At 46.0% G+C, this 15,126-nt stretch overlaps 1 protein-coding gene across 1 annotated transcript in view; it reads left to right on the plus strand.

Annotated features, from left to right (window-relative positions):
- LOC108284436 (testis development related protein) overlaps positions 1-10,042 on the plus strand; it is a 48,851-nt gene extending 38,809 nt beyond the window's left edge. The window contains exons 2-3 of the mRNA XM_017501150.1: positions 5,474-5,577; positions 7,068-10,042. Of these exons, the coding sequence (XP_017356639.1) occupies positions 5,474-5,577; positions 7,068-7,413 (450 nt within the window). The 3' untranslated portion in view covers positions 7,414-10,042. The remainder of the gene's footprint in view (positions 1-5,473; positions 5,578-7,067) is intronic.
- Positions 10,043-15,126: the final 5,084 nt, after the last annotated feature.

A 15,126-nucleotide genomic window follows, 5' to 3' on the forward strand; every position in this document is an offset into this window, starting at 1 on the left:
CTGGATTCTGTGTTGGTGTGTGTTGAGGTGGGCGTGGGTTCTGGTGTGTGGCTCTGAATTCCATGTTGGTGTTGAGGTGGGTGTGGGTTCTGGTGCATGGCTCTGGGTTCTGTGTTGGTGTGTGCTGAGGTGGGTGTGGGTTCTGGTGCGTGGCTCCGGGTTCTGTGTTGGTGTGTGTTGAGGTGGGTGTGGGTTCTGGTGCGTGGCTGTGGATTTTGTGTTGGTGTGTGTTGAGGTGGGCGTGGGTTCTGGTGCATGGCTCTGGGTTCTGTGTTGGTGTTTGCTGAGGTAGTTATGGGTCCTGGTGCATGGCTCTGGATTCTGTGTTGATGTGTGCTGAGGTGGGTGTGGGTTCTGGTGTGTGGCTGTGGATTCTGTGTTGGTGTGTGCTGAGGTGGGCATGGGTTCTGATGCGTGGCTTTGGATTCTGTGTTGGTGTGTGTTGAGGTGGGTGTGGGTTCTGGTGCGTGGCTATGGATTTTGTGTTGGTGTGTGTTGAGGTGGGCGTGGGTTCTGGTACGTGGTTCTGGATTCTTTGTTGGTGTGCTGAGGTAGGTGTAGGTTCTGGTACGTGGCTCTGGATTCTTTGTTGGTGTGTGCTAAGGTGGATGTGGGTTCTAGTGTGTGGCTCTGGATTCTGTGTTGGTGTGTGTTGAGGTGGGCATGGGTTCTGGTGTGTGGCTCTGAATTCCATGTTGGTGTTGAGGTAGGCATGGGTTCTGGTGCATGGTTCTGGATTCTGTGTTGGTATGTGTTGAGGTGGGCGTGGGTCCTGGTGCGTTGCTCTGGATTCTGTGTTGGTGTGTGTGGAAGTGGGCATGGATTCTGGTGTGTGGCTCTGAATTCCATGTTGGTGTTGAGGTGGGCGTGGGTTCTGGTATGTAGCTCTGGATTTCATGTTGGTGTTGAGGTGGGCATGGGTTCTTGTGCGTGGCTCTGAATTCCATGTTGGTGTTGAGGTGGGCGTGGGTTCTGGTGTGTGGCTCTGGATTCTGTGTTGGTGTTGAGGTGGGCGTGGATTCTGGTGTGTGGCTTTGAATTCCGTGTTGGTGTTGAGGTCGGTGTGGGTTCTGGTACGTTGCTCTGGATTCTGTGTTGGTGTGTGTTGAAGTGGGCATGGGTTCTGGTATGTGGCTCTGGATTCTGTGTTGGTATTGAGGTGGGCGTGGGTTCTGGTGTGTTGCTCTGGATTCTATGTTGGTGTGTGTTGAAGTGGGTGTGGGCACTGGTACGTGGCTCTGGATTCTGTGTTGGTGTTGAGGTGGGTGTGGGTTCTGGTGTGTGGCTCTGAATTCCATGTTGGTGTTAAGGTGGGCGTGGGTTCTGGTGTGTGGCTCTGAATTCCATGTTGGTGTTGAGGTGGGCGTGGGTTCTGGTGTGTGGCTCTGAATTCCATGTTGGTGTTGAGGTGGGCGTGGGTTCTGGTGCGTGGCTCTGGATTCTGTGTTGGTGTTGAGGTGGGCGTGGATTTTGGTGTGTGGCTCTGAATTCGGTGTTGGTGTCGAGGTGGGTGTGGGTTCTGGTGCATGGCTATGGATTCTGTGTTGGTGTTGAGGTGGTTGTGGATTCTGGTGTGTGGCTCTGAATTCCATGTTGGTGTTGAGGTGGATGTGGGTTCTGGTGCATTGCTCTGAATTCTGTGTTGGTGTGTGCTGAGGTGGGTGTGGGTTCTGGTGCATGGCTCCAGGTTCCATGTTGGTGTGTGCTGAGGTGGGCATGGATTTTAGTGTGTGATTTTGGGTTCCATGTTGGTGTTTGCTGATTGATGTGGGCATGGTTCCTGTTGCATGGCTCTAGATTCTGTGTTGGGATATGCTGAGGTGGGCGTGGGTTCTGGTGCGTGGCTCTGGATTCTGTGTTGGTGTGTTGAGGTGGGCGTGGGTTCTGGTGCATGGTTCTTGATTCTTTGTTGTTGTGTGCTGAGGTGGGGGTGGGTTCTGGTGCGTGGCTCTGGATTCTGTGTTGGTGTGTTGAGGTGGGTGTGGGTTCTGGTGCATGGTTCTTGATTCTTCGTTGTTGTGTGCTGAGGTGAGGGTGGGTTCTGGTGCATGGCTCTGAATTCTGTGTTGGTGTGTGCTAAAGTGAGCATCAGTTCTAGTGTGTGGTCTGGGCTTAGGGACCCCAGAAGTGCTCCTGAAACCTGCTGCTCCTCCCAGCTGCATGTGGCCATTATCTGCCATGTAGTAGACGAGTGGTAGTTTTGCAGCACTTGTAATGCTCACACCTCAATCCTGTCTATTAGTGCACCTTCTGGGACTTCAGCCTCTTCTAATTGCTCACTTGGCAGTGGAGAGGAATTCCCTTGTGTGTTCTCCATGGAGGCGCATTTTAGAGCAGGGGCCCCAGAGGCTGGTGGTGGGATGGAGCCTTATCTCCAGGGTCATCTGATGGGATGTGCAGCAGCCAGCCAGGTGCTACAGGGAAACTGGTATGGTCGGTGGAAAACACACAACTGAAAGTGTGGGTTCTACTGCCAGCCCAGTGTGGTGTCCAAGGGGTGGAATTCCTGAAAAATTCTATGCAGACATGGGAAATGAAGGGAAGCTTGTCAGGAAGAAGCCTGGCATCTTCAGTGTGGTGCGGGTGGTGATTGGCCGTGAGTGGAAGTGCCTAGCAGGTGGCCAGATGCTTGAGTGTGAGATTTGTGGGGCTCAGACTCTGGGTGGGCCCTGAGACTTCCTCATCCCGAGGGTGAGTGAAGTCAGAAGGGAGAGGGAGCAGTTCCCTCTGCACATTGCTGCACTACCTAGAGGATTAGGGCATTTCTGTATCCCACAGTAAGAACAAAATGGAAAAGAGAGATTCGAAGGCAAAGAAGTGGGGAGAAGTTTGAGCTACTGGACTAGCAGATACCCGTGAAAGCAGCAGGGGTGTTGGCATGCAGAGGTGAGCTGTGTGCAAGCCACGTGCACTGACTCTCCGGAGAGTGTATGTGGTGTGCATTGGGGCTTCTGAAGATTACATTTTAAGACACTTCTTTGGGTAGTGATTTTATTTGCTAGAGTGTTAAGATTTGCCTTTAGATCTGAGGCCTAAATTCAGATTTCTTACCTACCTTCAACTCTTCTTTTAATCGCAAGTTAGTTCTGTAGGAGATGAAAGAGTTAGGTGTTGGTGATCCAGTAGTCTTAGGACCTCCAGCTGTATCCCTTTTACAAACATAAAATTCTTTAAAATAAAAAAAATTGTTTAGAAAATGAATACAAGTCTATATTAAAAGTTTCAAATATTAAAATTAATAAGGAAAATAATGAAGTGTGTGAAAGCCATATTTTAGGATCAGATCTCGTGAGAACTCAGTGTCATGAGAACAGCAGGAGGGAAATCTGCCCCGTGATCCAGTCACCTCCTATCTGGTCCCTCCCCTGACACATGGATTACAATTTGACATGAGACTTGTGGGGGACACAGAGCCACACCGTATCACACTTTTAGGACATGCAGGTGATATGTGGAGCAAATAGCATCTTGGGGTGGTGATGACAGATGAAGACAAGAGGTGAGGAGTCCATGGACAGGTGAGGCATAGGCATGTGCCTAATGGTGTTGGGACAGGGCAGGCCTAGAAATGGTGAACACAGACATTAGCTCAAGCCCCGCTTTGCTTCCTGGCCATTTGCATGAGCCAAGTTCCCCAAGATCATGAAGCTTCACTGTGTCTGTCCCATGGAACGTTGCTCAGAGTGAAGGACGTGGTGGATGGGGATTGCGTCGCACGGTGCTGGGTACATAGTGACTGCACGTGGTCCTTCCTCCAGAGTCAAGATGGGTCAGCCTGTAGAACTATGTTCTTCATTGAGACATCTTGATAGGATCCTGCCTCAGGCCCGGTCATGTCATGGCCCTGAGCATCAAACATAATCCTTTACCTGATGTGCATACAAGTGTGCCAAAGCTGTCAGCATGACATGGGCTGTGTGGTAGGCTTGTGTGTAGCGTGTGACGTGGAAAGCTGATACCTGGTACCCAGTGATTTTTGCTGTGATGATTTCTTTGGCATGGGTACTGCCATCATGCTCCCATCCTAGTACCCACTTCATAAACACTCACACCTCTCCAGTCACTGCTGTTGGAGGGCCTGTCTCCCAGTCTGTAGGTATGGACCTCTGCCCAGACGGGAGTAGAGACTCTGGCCTATGGGAAGTGAAAGCAGGACTCTTTGGTCCCTGGTGAGTTTTCAGGGATATCTTGGCACCTTATCCCTTCCTGAGGCTGTATTATGCCCTGGAGACCCCAGGCACTGCACGCAGCAATCACTGGGCTACCTCAGTGGTTGGCTGAATTGGATTCATTATCCTTGTTTTGTATCAGTGTCCTCTCAAAGCCTCAGTTCAGCTTTCAGGATTGCATTTTTTTTCTATCATATTTTTAACAACTCAAAGTATTCTAATGCTAGCTCCACTCCATGAGAGACCCTTCCCAGACCTAGCAATGTGATGATGAATCCTGGGGAATGTTAATCAGTGAATGCGAAGGGCCCTCAACACTGGCTAGATTTTCAGGAGGTATTTTTCTCCATTCTTTCTTCTTAGTAATAGATTTCATTGCATCCACGATGCTATTAATTATATCTTGATTTCAGAAATGAAAAAAATTGTACAAAATCATTTGTTTACAGTCAACAAAATTATTTCTTCTCAGAAATCTACACTTGTAGAGGTTAGGGCAAGGATCACTACCTCCATGGAGATGCTGACGCTTAAATGTAGTGGCAGAGTTGTTCCAGGGGACCTTGGAGAAGCCCCCTTTGTAGGGGACTTCTGATAACAATAACCTTCTCGAAAGTCAATCTCCTACGTGCTTTTTGTTGTTGTTGTTGTTGCTGCTGTTGTTTTTTTGAGACTGGGTCTTGCTCCACCAGGCTGGACTGTGGTGGTGAGATCACAGTTCTCTGCAGGCTTGACCTCCCGGGGCTCAAGTGATCCTCCACCTCAGCTTTCTAAGTATCTGGGACTACAGGTTTGCACCACCAAAATGGCTAAGTTTTTGTATTTTTTGTAGAAACGAGGGTCTCACTTAGTTGCCAAGGCTGGTCTTGAACTCCTGGGCTCAAGTAATCCTCCTGCCTTGGCCTCTTAAAGTGCTGGGATTACAGGTATGAGCCACCATGCCCAACCCAACCTCCCAAGTTTTAAGGAGACCTAATTTTTACTTGTAAGGGAAGCTTCTTCTGATTTTAAGCATCATTTTCATACACTATTTTAGGCAAAATATGATTATTGACTAGTCTATTACTAAATATAGATTACTCGGCATCACTGATAAGCTGTTAAGCTGTTATGACCGTAATACCGAAGCAGCTGAGGTGACCAGTAGCTAATGGGATAAAACTATGTACACGCAAGTATAGAAAGCTAAAACGTAGGCTCTGCCAATTCTTTTTTCTACATTTCAACTCCATGGTTATTGGAGTAGAAAACAGTTCTATTGATTGATGGCGTCAGATCTGACATTTTTCTTAACCTTTTATTAGGTTCAGGGAGCAAGTTTCCGAGGTTGGAAAGAAGTAACTTCACTGTTTAATAAAGATGATGAGCAGCATCTCCTGGAAAGATGTAAATCTCCCAAGTCCAAAGGGTAAGTCATAACCGAAAATGACCATTTCAGGAGAGGGAGGAAGTCATTGAGGAGGTGGAAATGAAGATTTGATGGCATAAATACAGTGTAACTGGATGTGCTATGGGGCTTGACGAGTCTGTTTCCCTCACCCCTCTCTCTTTCTGTCCCTGTTGAGTGGCAGCCAGTCATGGGGTTTCATGATGTGTGCTTCGGGTTTAACATCCGCCATGTGAATAAACAGAAATGAGTTGTGGTGTTCGATGGGAAAAAAAAAAAAAAAAAAAAAAGAGGGGGTTTGGGAGGAAAAAAAAAAAAAAAAAAAAAAAAAACTACTTTGGATAAAAGGTCAAGAGGATCTCTTGGCATTTTGAAAGGTTATAGAAAAGTGGAAAAGAACTTAGAATTATAAATTGAACTTATTAGCCTTAAAGCAGACTGTAGCCACAGTTAAGATTTTTAGTAGTTTCAGGGAAAGAAAAAACCAACACTTAAAAATGCAAAGGATTGACTGGTAAACTGTAAAAGATTTTAGAAAATTGTATAAATTTAAATTGACCTTGCTACTTTATCAATGTTTTAGAATTGTGAAAAGTGTAAAGTTGAAAATATAAGTTCAGTGACTACCCAGTGATGTTACCAATGGCATATTTCCACAACTCTGTGTTGTGGAAAGTTGTTTGATTAGAAGATGAATCCTGGCAAGTCTACAAGTACAGAGTTTGTTTTTGTTTGAGGATTGTGGGCCCCCTGGTCTGTTTCTCTGCACTTCGGTGCGCTGAGGGCAGACACATGGCCCTTCGTGCTGTGGTAGAGCTGTGACTTCACCTTCATCCTTCATCTGTAGAAGAATGAAGAGGATGGGGTAAACTGTTTCCCTGGTTGTCAGGTGACCTGCTAATACCTCAGCATCTTGAAGGAGAGGGCCTGGACACTGGTGTTGTTAAAAAGTTCCCAGGTGATGCTCACGGACAGTCAGGGTGAAGAGCCCTGGAGGATCTTTCTTCTGTAGCTGTCGCTCGCCACCTTTTCCTTTTTATAGTAGATGGTGTTCTGAATTCTTATTTTTGTTGAATAAATTACCTACTAAATGCTTGGCAGTAGCTTGGAATATTAATAATCCTATTGAAACCTATTTGGTAAATTGAATAGATTTCCCTCCTTGTTTCTTAATCTAGACCCTTGATTCTCATAGTTCTGATTTGCTCAAACTCTTGAGCACTACCTTCCTATTGCCTTGAGGATCTCTCTTGTGTGATAGTACTTCTTTCTTTCTTGTCAGAACTATTCTTTGCATATGTATTGCCAAGTGGTATCCTAAAATATGGCTTTCACACACTTCTTTAACAACATGTAGTGACTAATTTTTCCAACTTTTTATATATACTTGTATTCATTTTCTAAACATTTTTTTTTTTTAATTTTAAAGAATTTTATGTTTGTAAAAGGGATACAGCTGGAGGTCCTAAGACTACTGGGTCACCAACACCTAACTCTTTCATCTCCTATAGAACTAACTTGCGATTAAAAGAAGAGTTGAAGGCAGAGAAGAAATCCGGATTTTGGGACAATTTGGTTTTAAAACAGAATATACAGTCTAAAAAACCAGATGAGATTGAAGGTTGGGAGCCTCCAAAACTTGCTCTTGAAGACATATCAGCTGACCCTGAGGACACCATGGGTGGCCACCCATCCTGGCCAGGCTGGGAGGATGACGCCAAAGGCTCAACCAAGTACACCAGCCTGGCCAGCTCTGCAAACAGCTCCAGGTGGAGCCTGCGCTCGGCAGGGAGGCTGGTGAGCATCCGGCGGCAGAGTAAAGGTCACCTGACGGACAGCCCGGAAGAGGCGGAGTGAGGGGGGCTGTGTGGCGAGGGTGGCCTTTTATTAGTATACCATTTAGTTGTTGAGTCTTTTCTGTGTTAAAAAGAGAGTCTACTTTTTGCCTATATTTCATATTTGGACCTCTGTTTCATTGTTTAATGAACTCACACACACTGTGACTCCTTGGTGAACATGTGCAGGGATTGTACATTTGATTGCCTTACTGCAGAAATATTCACCCACTTAGTCCATGTTTTGCAGAAACTGGAGATGTGAATTTTTGATGCTGTCCCTTAATACAACAGTAATGATTTGCAGTTTGCCACAAAATGATTTTCACGCTGCTCTCTGCTGTTGTTCTGTTTCAAAACTTGTGTACGTACAAGAAATTTTTCTTGTATGTAGCACATATGCATCATCTGTGACACATGATAATGCAGCAGTTATGCAGTTCTCTTTTGCCAGAAAATTACAGTCAGGAGGTAAGATGAATCTTCCTCAGTTGTGTTGAATTTTGTTTAACTTTGTTTTTTTTTTAAATTAAAAGATATGTAAACAAATACTGGAAAAGCAAAGGTTATATTTGGGTGTAAAATGTCAGTATCTTAAAATGCATGCTCATCTTTTGCTGAGGAAGGAATAGCCTCTTGTGTGCATTGGATGCTAACAGTGGTTCTTTTTTGGGATTTAATTTTTACCTCTTTTGAACTTATAAATTAGTCCCTTTATTTTCTTAAAAAATTTGCTCTCTTTTTTGTTCACAGATTCAAGAAGTATGGACAAATTTTAGTCACTTGATAATTTTGTTTAGGAAACAGTCTCTTGCTCATTATACAGAGTTAAGACTGTGCATAAAATACTGAAGTGCCTCTCTTTTTTATTAGGCTCATATGTTTGTTTTCTCAAAGCCAGATGCCTATTGTGATTGGTGTTAGATTTGTAAGAAGCTGTGTTTCCTCCACAAGAATAACTGACAACCAATTTGAGAGCATCTCTCGTGCTCTTTTTCTGTCTGCTTACTGTCCTTGACAGTGTGATCCTGCACAGTATCAGGTGCCAGTTATGTGTCCCCAGCAGGTCGGGTCATATCAGCGGGTGTTGCAGACATCTAAAGTAAAAGTGGTTTGAAAGAAAAGGTATGTTTTTCTTTTTTGTTTAAAAGCAAAATAAAACCTCCAGTTACACTGTGCATTCCCTTCACATAAAAACAAGACAAAAATCCTTTCTTGAGTTGCGCGGCATGCACTTCTGTGCTGTTTCATGCATATGGTTTTTCCTTGAGTTTGTTCCTGTGGAATAATTGAGTGTGCCTGATGGCAGAACACACTGCAGTGCTACCAGTGTCTGCATGTGTTTTAACATAGAACAGGTTTACTTGATCTGTCATTTATTATGGCAAAAACAGCAATTTTGCACCATCCCAACCCTAACCTAATCCATCCATCCATCTGGCTAAAGCGATAATCTGTATCAATCGCTTATACCTATCACTCATCTGTATCTGTTCATCTGTCCTCTGTGTCTATCAGTCATCTATCAGGCTACATCTATCTAGCCATCTGTCAATCTACTTTTTTTTCAATAGAACAAGTTTACTTATCAAGTCTTGAAAGGGGGACATGCTTCAAGTTGTGTTCAAACAAAAATTCCAGTTTGTATTGGAACCTTGAAATTGTGAAGTTATGGAGGTTTTCTTTGTTCCATAATACAGAGAAAAGCTTATAATTTTTAGTATAACAGCTATATTGACAAATTCTAAGTTTCCTTAGGTAAATAGTTGTAACTCTCCTTCTCCCTAGAGAATTGCTTGCTGGGGTAGTAAAAACATCGCCCATGTCATGGCTTCTGCAATACTTTCAAGCAGAAGTCAGTGTAGGGTTGTTTCTGGCTTACATGGTCTTGCTGCACAGGAATGTAAACACTGTGTTTGGAAGTCTGGAGATCACACGTGTGGGGAGATGGGGGCCACTGGCCCACATTGTGGGGAGCACGGTGGCTGTGATGGCTGCGGTTGCTGTGCCTCTGTTGGAATGCTAAGTGCCTGCAACCCACATCGATCATAGAATTGTGATGCATAGTTGGCAAAATAGTTCTTTATGCGGTTTCTCAAAATTTGAGGATAAACCCAGATTGGGATTGGAATATGCACTGTAAATCAGATTTTTCTTATCTATAAGACTAATGTAAAAATCATTTTTTGTTCTGTGCCTGATTAAAATAATTATGGTTTTTAATATAAATATTTATTTGTGTGCTTTGGGAGAAAAATGATCTTTTCTTGAAAGAACCTACCAAAGCACATTTGTCATCTTCACAAGTTAATGGGAGAATGTGGTTTTGATTTTGGGTGTCTGACTTGCGGAAACACACAGCTTCCCTGTGTGAAGACAGTTGTCCTGTGCTCCTCCTACTGTGCTTTTTAAAATAGGAAAGTCATGGGCTTCAGAGAAGGGTTCCTCAAGGTTGAAGTTTTTAAAAAATAAAAGTATTGTTTCTAAGCTCTTTCATTATTGGTTTGCATGATTATTGGCATCTGCTTATGATGGTTTTAATCACTCAGAGCTAATGGCACCTTTCCTGACCATTTAGCCTCGTTTTAGAATGCAGTCAACACATGTAGACTTTTCACGAATAAATGAACCACTTCAACCTTGGTTTTCAAGATGTGTCTTTTGCGTGTTTGAATGGCCTGTGTGTGACTGAGTCCTTGGTGCAGAGCCCACCACTCGAGGGAAACGTGGCAGGGCACCCCGGCTGCTGTTTTTGATTCTTTATTTCATGAGTTCTGTCCTTAAGCACACTTTTACTCCTTCATTTCTAATTGGAGAAACATGAACACAGTAGCAACAATTTACTTTTAACAAGTTCTTTTAGAAAGCAGTGGCCTGTCTAGAGAGTGCTGTTCACTTCTCATGGGAACAGGACCCCAGGCCCTACGGTGCCTTTGAGGCTGTGTTTTTGGGGTACAGATGCTTTGCAGGGAGGCACAGGAGGGCCATGTGGGATCCCTCTTCTCAGACCTGCGTCCCGGGCAGGTGGATTCCCGCCCTTCCTCACGGGCCTCGTGGGTGAGTGTGGACTGCACTGTTGCCCACTCCACCCTTGCTGGGGAGAATGGACGGCACTAATGGTCATTTTGCCCCCCGTCCCCTGGCCTAGCCTGGTGCCCACCTGCTCTTCCCCAGGCCTTGCGTGGTGCCCTCAGAGCCTGAGCTGCTCATCCACACCTGCCAAGTATTTCTAGTCACCTCTGGCTGTCTCACAGGCGAGGGAACCATTCTGCTCTCTCTCACTCCCCTGATTTACTTTTAGCTGTTAATTTGCTTTGGGTTTTTTTGGTCATTCTTCAGTTGATATTTGATTGATCAACCGAAAGGCCAGCCAGCAGGGCACTCGAGTCAGCTCTGAAGAGATCACCTGGCTAAGATGATTTTTCCAGTGCTCAACATTAATTTGATCATTTTCCAAAAAAAATGCTCAACTGAAGAGTGCACTCTAGCCTGGGTGACAGTGAGGCCCTGTCCAAAAAAAAAAAAATAGCTCAGAGCAGTCCAAAGGTCGCTTAAACAGTGCTGAAGGACTGAGAGAGCTTGCTGCTATTGTTTTCCTTCTGGTGGAAAAACAGTTTTCTACCAGATGAGGTAGGAATGCTCTGTGAGCAGGCCTCTGCCTCATCCTGAGCTGGGTGGAAGCAGAGTAGTCCTCATCCAGGTGCGTGCTGCTTGGTAAAAGCGTCTCTGCCTGGTGCTGCGACTGGCAACATGAACTCTGACCCAGCACCAGCCAGAATCAACATTTGGGGATTGAAACTGTGGCAATGAGTGATTCCTGTCTTGGCCTGCAGTTCTGTAATTCCAAAATTGTTTATAATTCTGGATATGAGACATCAAAATGAGGGCTCAATCAGATGAAATTATGCTCAATTTAGCCTCAGACTTAAGTGATGTATTGTTTTCTAGTTCTTCAGACCTAGCAGAGTGGCTGTGGTAGCTCTATCTGTGGTTGCCAGTGGCCACCAGCTCTCACCCTGCCGCTGGGGACCTTGGGCATTGGCATCTGCTTGTTGTTGGCAGCCCTGAGGGGAACGGGCAGGCCACCACTGCCACCTCTCACTGGCTGCTGGGCTCAGGACTGGCCCACTGTTAGGGAAGCCACAGGTCCAGCAGTTGACTGCACCTATTTAAGAAAAAGCACTACTCTGTTACCTAAGAGGTTTTGTGATTCCAATTGTGAAGGAAGAATCATGTGGAAATGAAAACTTAAGCTTTTAGTGAATGACAGAAAAGTGGACTAGCTTTTGTCAGTTGTTCAAAGCGTACGATTCTCCTGAAAGAAGACAGCTCAGTATTTCAAACATCGGAGCCGTGTTAGTTTGGTAAGAAGTGGAGATAGTGCCGGCAGTGCTCTGAGGCTGCTCAGTGTGGCCCTTTCAGTGAGGCCTTGGCCTGCAGCACCAGCCCTGAGAAGGGTGCCGGCTGCTGACCTGCAAGCTTTCTTTTCTGTGTATAAAGTAGGGGCATTCTCAGAGAATTCCGAGGAGAAAACAGTGAAGCTTGAAGAATATTGGTGAAGCTGTGAAATACTGAACACTTCCTAATCTTAGATTAGGTTTTCTGCATCCTAGTCTTGAATAGCTATAACCAAAGGCTCTTGCCTGTGTAAACACTTTAATTATAAAGAGCTAAAGGCAGGAGGCACAGGGTTTAGGTGGGCCAGGGGCCTTGCTGAATACAGCTGGTGCTCATCAGCCCCTGCTAGGAATTTAGGGCTCATGAGTGTAGCTGTATAAAAGCTGCCACCTCCAGGAAAACAGCTATGGGTGTTTATGGTGCTGGTGGTGGTGTAGATAGTGATATTTCCAGGGAAGTTTGGGCAGAAAATGCAGGGCCTTGGGAGTGAGGCAGCATGTGGGCAGGTGTGGATGGGTTCGTGCTCAAAGTCCTATCACCCAAGGCAGCATCCTGAAGTCCACTGAGAATCTCAGCTGATGGTATTGCCTAGAGTGGGAGGCAGTGGGCACCACAGGTTTCTCCAGCAGCTTCCTTGGCTGTGGAAGTTTCCAGGTTAGGGGCTAATCTCCACCACTGCATCGATTACCCTTTCTCTCCTGTCTTTAGAGGTCAGTGGGACGGTTCCATGGATCTGCCCTCCCTCAACCCAGATGCTGACGTTGAACTTCCTGATTGTCCTGGTCATGGCTGCGTTCAAGGTGTTCTTTCTGTGGGGTGTCTCTTTCTTACTGGGCTGACAGCACTGGGACAGCAGAGATGCCACACCGCGGGGCACACCGCCTAGGCACCTTTGTGTGGCGAAGGGCCAAGAGCAGCTGCTCCGGAAGGAAGACAGTGGTTACTGGGATTACCTGTACAAGTCCTGACATTTGGAAAGTCACAACTTTACCCAGCGTGCCTGCCTGCCACACATCCCTCTGCCTATCCTGAGGTGGTGATGACGCTGTGTGAGGCCCTGTCCTGGACTCACCAGGTGGGTGTTTGCCACTCTGCCTGAGAGACCCTGTTCCTCATGCATGACGGGAAGCAGCAGGCTTGTCTCTTAGGACTGCCGTGAGTCACTGTGGTGGCCCCGGAGCCTGCCACATTCTGAGGCTGTGAGCACTGCACCCATTGTTGTTCTGGGAGTTCTTAACATGTGGGGCCTCCCTCTAACAGCAGGCAGCATGCTGAGGACTGGCAGCCTCACTGATCCAGCCCTGCCACTGCCACTGTTCTACCTGGGGAGCCACAGAGGCTTCACTGGGAGGGCTTTTGGTTTTAATGACTGTGAGGGTTTATTGATTTATGTGCACTAACCTGTCATGTGTCTGGGCTTTCTGTGCCCTTTTCCCTTGTGCAAGAAAGGAAAAGACAAGATATTGTCAAGAGCAGTTGTTGGGCAAATTTGATGTGACGCAGTAGGAGGAGGCATGGTACTGGGATCGCCTCATCCAGGTCACGGCAGGCTTTTGTGCTGCCCCTGCTCGCAGGGCTTCTGGCTCTGCCGTGGAATACTCCCCAGTAGTGACGGTGGAGGTGGTTTCACTTTCAAATGGCATCAGCAGGTAAGAGTTGATGCTGCTGGCAGGTGAGGGACCAGCTATGGACTTCCATCTCTGGCTCCACCCGCCCTCCTGGGCCAGGGTCTCTGAGATCTTGCATGTGGGTTTGCTCTCCTGTTGCCAATACCTGGTGCTTTTACTTCTCTGCTGTGTTGACTCCTGAGAACATAAGATTTAACAATGCATGTGTTTTAAAAGCCACTTTTTCTTATCAATCTGTGTTTTTTAACACAAGACGATCTGACGTCAGCACCCTGGTGTTAGTGGCCTTCGATGGGTAAACCCATCTTTTGTTGCCATGTCGCCGCAGGAACGCGGGTCATCTGGTGATGTGGATGCGTTCCCATTGGAGCTAGCAGGTGTCCCCCTTGCTGCTGTGAAGAAGCACAGTAGGCCATGTAGTAAACAATAAATTTTAATAGTTCAAATGAAAGGATTATGGGGTGAATTTTACCTCTGTTTTTAATGTTTCTGGAATATGTGAAAAAAAAATTAGAAAAGAGTACTGACTGTTCAAAAAGAAACATGGTGCAACATCTGGTGGTGCTTCATAGATACGCCATCGCTGTCTCAGCAGCTCTACCTCTGATCTTGAGGAAGTAAGGCAGCAACTGGAAGCCTAGGGTCCTGCTGGTGCCATCTCTGAAGCACCTCCGCCTCTCACGTGTGTCCTGCTGTCCAGCCATGTGCATGTATCATGTACCTGCTCATCCTGAGGAGGGGAAGCTTCCATGTGGGCATCACGGTAAGTCATCATTTACAAAACTGTGAGGCAGGCACAGCCTGGGGTGTCAGCTCAGAGCAGTTCAGGCACAGAGGGGACCTCTTGCCAGGCAGGAATGTTGCCATGTCTGGGGCTTTCTACTCAACGGGGTTCAAAGCCGTAGGGGGTAATGGGTCCATCTTTTTATGTCTCAGCTTTAGCAGGGTGAGCTGAAAATGCACCCCTCGGCGGCCTCTCCCCTCCTTCCCCAGGTGAACGCCAGTGGCCTCTCAAGAATGTCAACCTGTTAAACTTAGGCAATGACTTGGCCCAGTGAAAGGCTGGGGTGGGAGGGAGATAAACCAAACAAAACCAGTTGTCTTCCCCTGAGGAAGTAAACTATTTTTGATTGAATTAATATATTTCAGTTCCCTGAATTGGAATACTCCAAATGAAACAGCTACTGTTTGAAGATTCAGCTGAACTTTCTGCCAACACAACTTCAGACAAGAAATAAAACTAGAAGTGAGCAAAATGAAAACTTTCCTATTATTTAGGTTTTTTATGTGTTATTAGGTTATTTTTAAGTAACCCAATTTTTTTTTCTTTTTCCATTTATGTATTTTATTGCATTTTAAGTTTTGTGGCACATGTGAAGAACATGCAAGATTGTTACATAGGTACACACGTGGCAGTGTGATTTGCTGCCTTCCTCCCCATCACCCACATCTGGCATCTCTCCACTGGCTCTCTCTCCCCAACTCCCCACCCCTAACGTCCCTCCCCTATTTCCCCCCAACTGACCCCAGTGTGTAGTGCTCCCCTCCCTGTGTCCATGTGTTCCCATTGTTCAAAACCTGCCTATGACTGAGAACATGTGGTGTTTGATCTTCTGCTCTTCTGTCAGTTTGCTGAGAATGATGGTTTCCAGGTTCATCCATGTCCCTACAAAGGACACAAACTCATCGTTTTTGATGGCTGCATAATA

Source organism: Cebus imitator, unplaced genomic scaffold, assembly GCF_001604975.1.
Source record: "Cebus imitator isolate Cc_AM_T3 unplaced genomic scaffold, Cebus_imitator-1.0 Scaffold279, whole genome shotgun sequence".
Classification (NCBI taxonomy): domain Eukaryota; kingdom Metazoa; phylum Chordata; class Mammalia; order Primates; family Cebidae; genus Cebus; species Cebus imitator.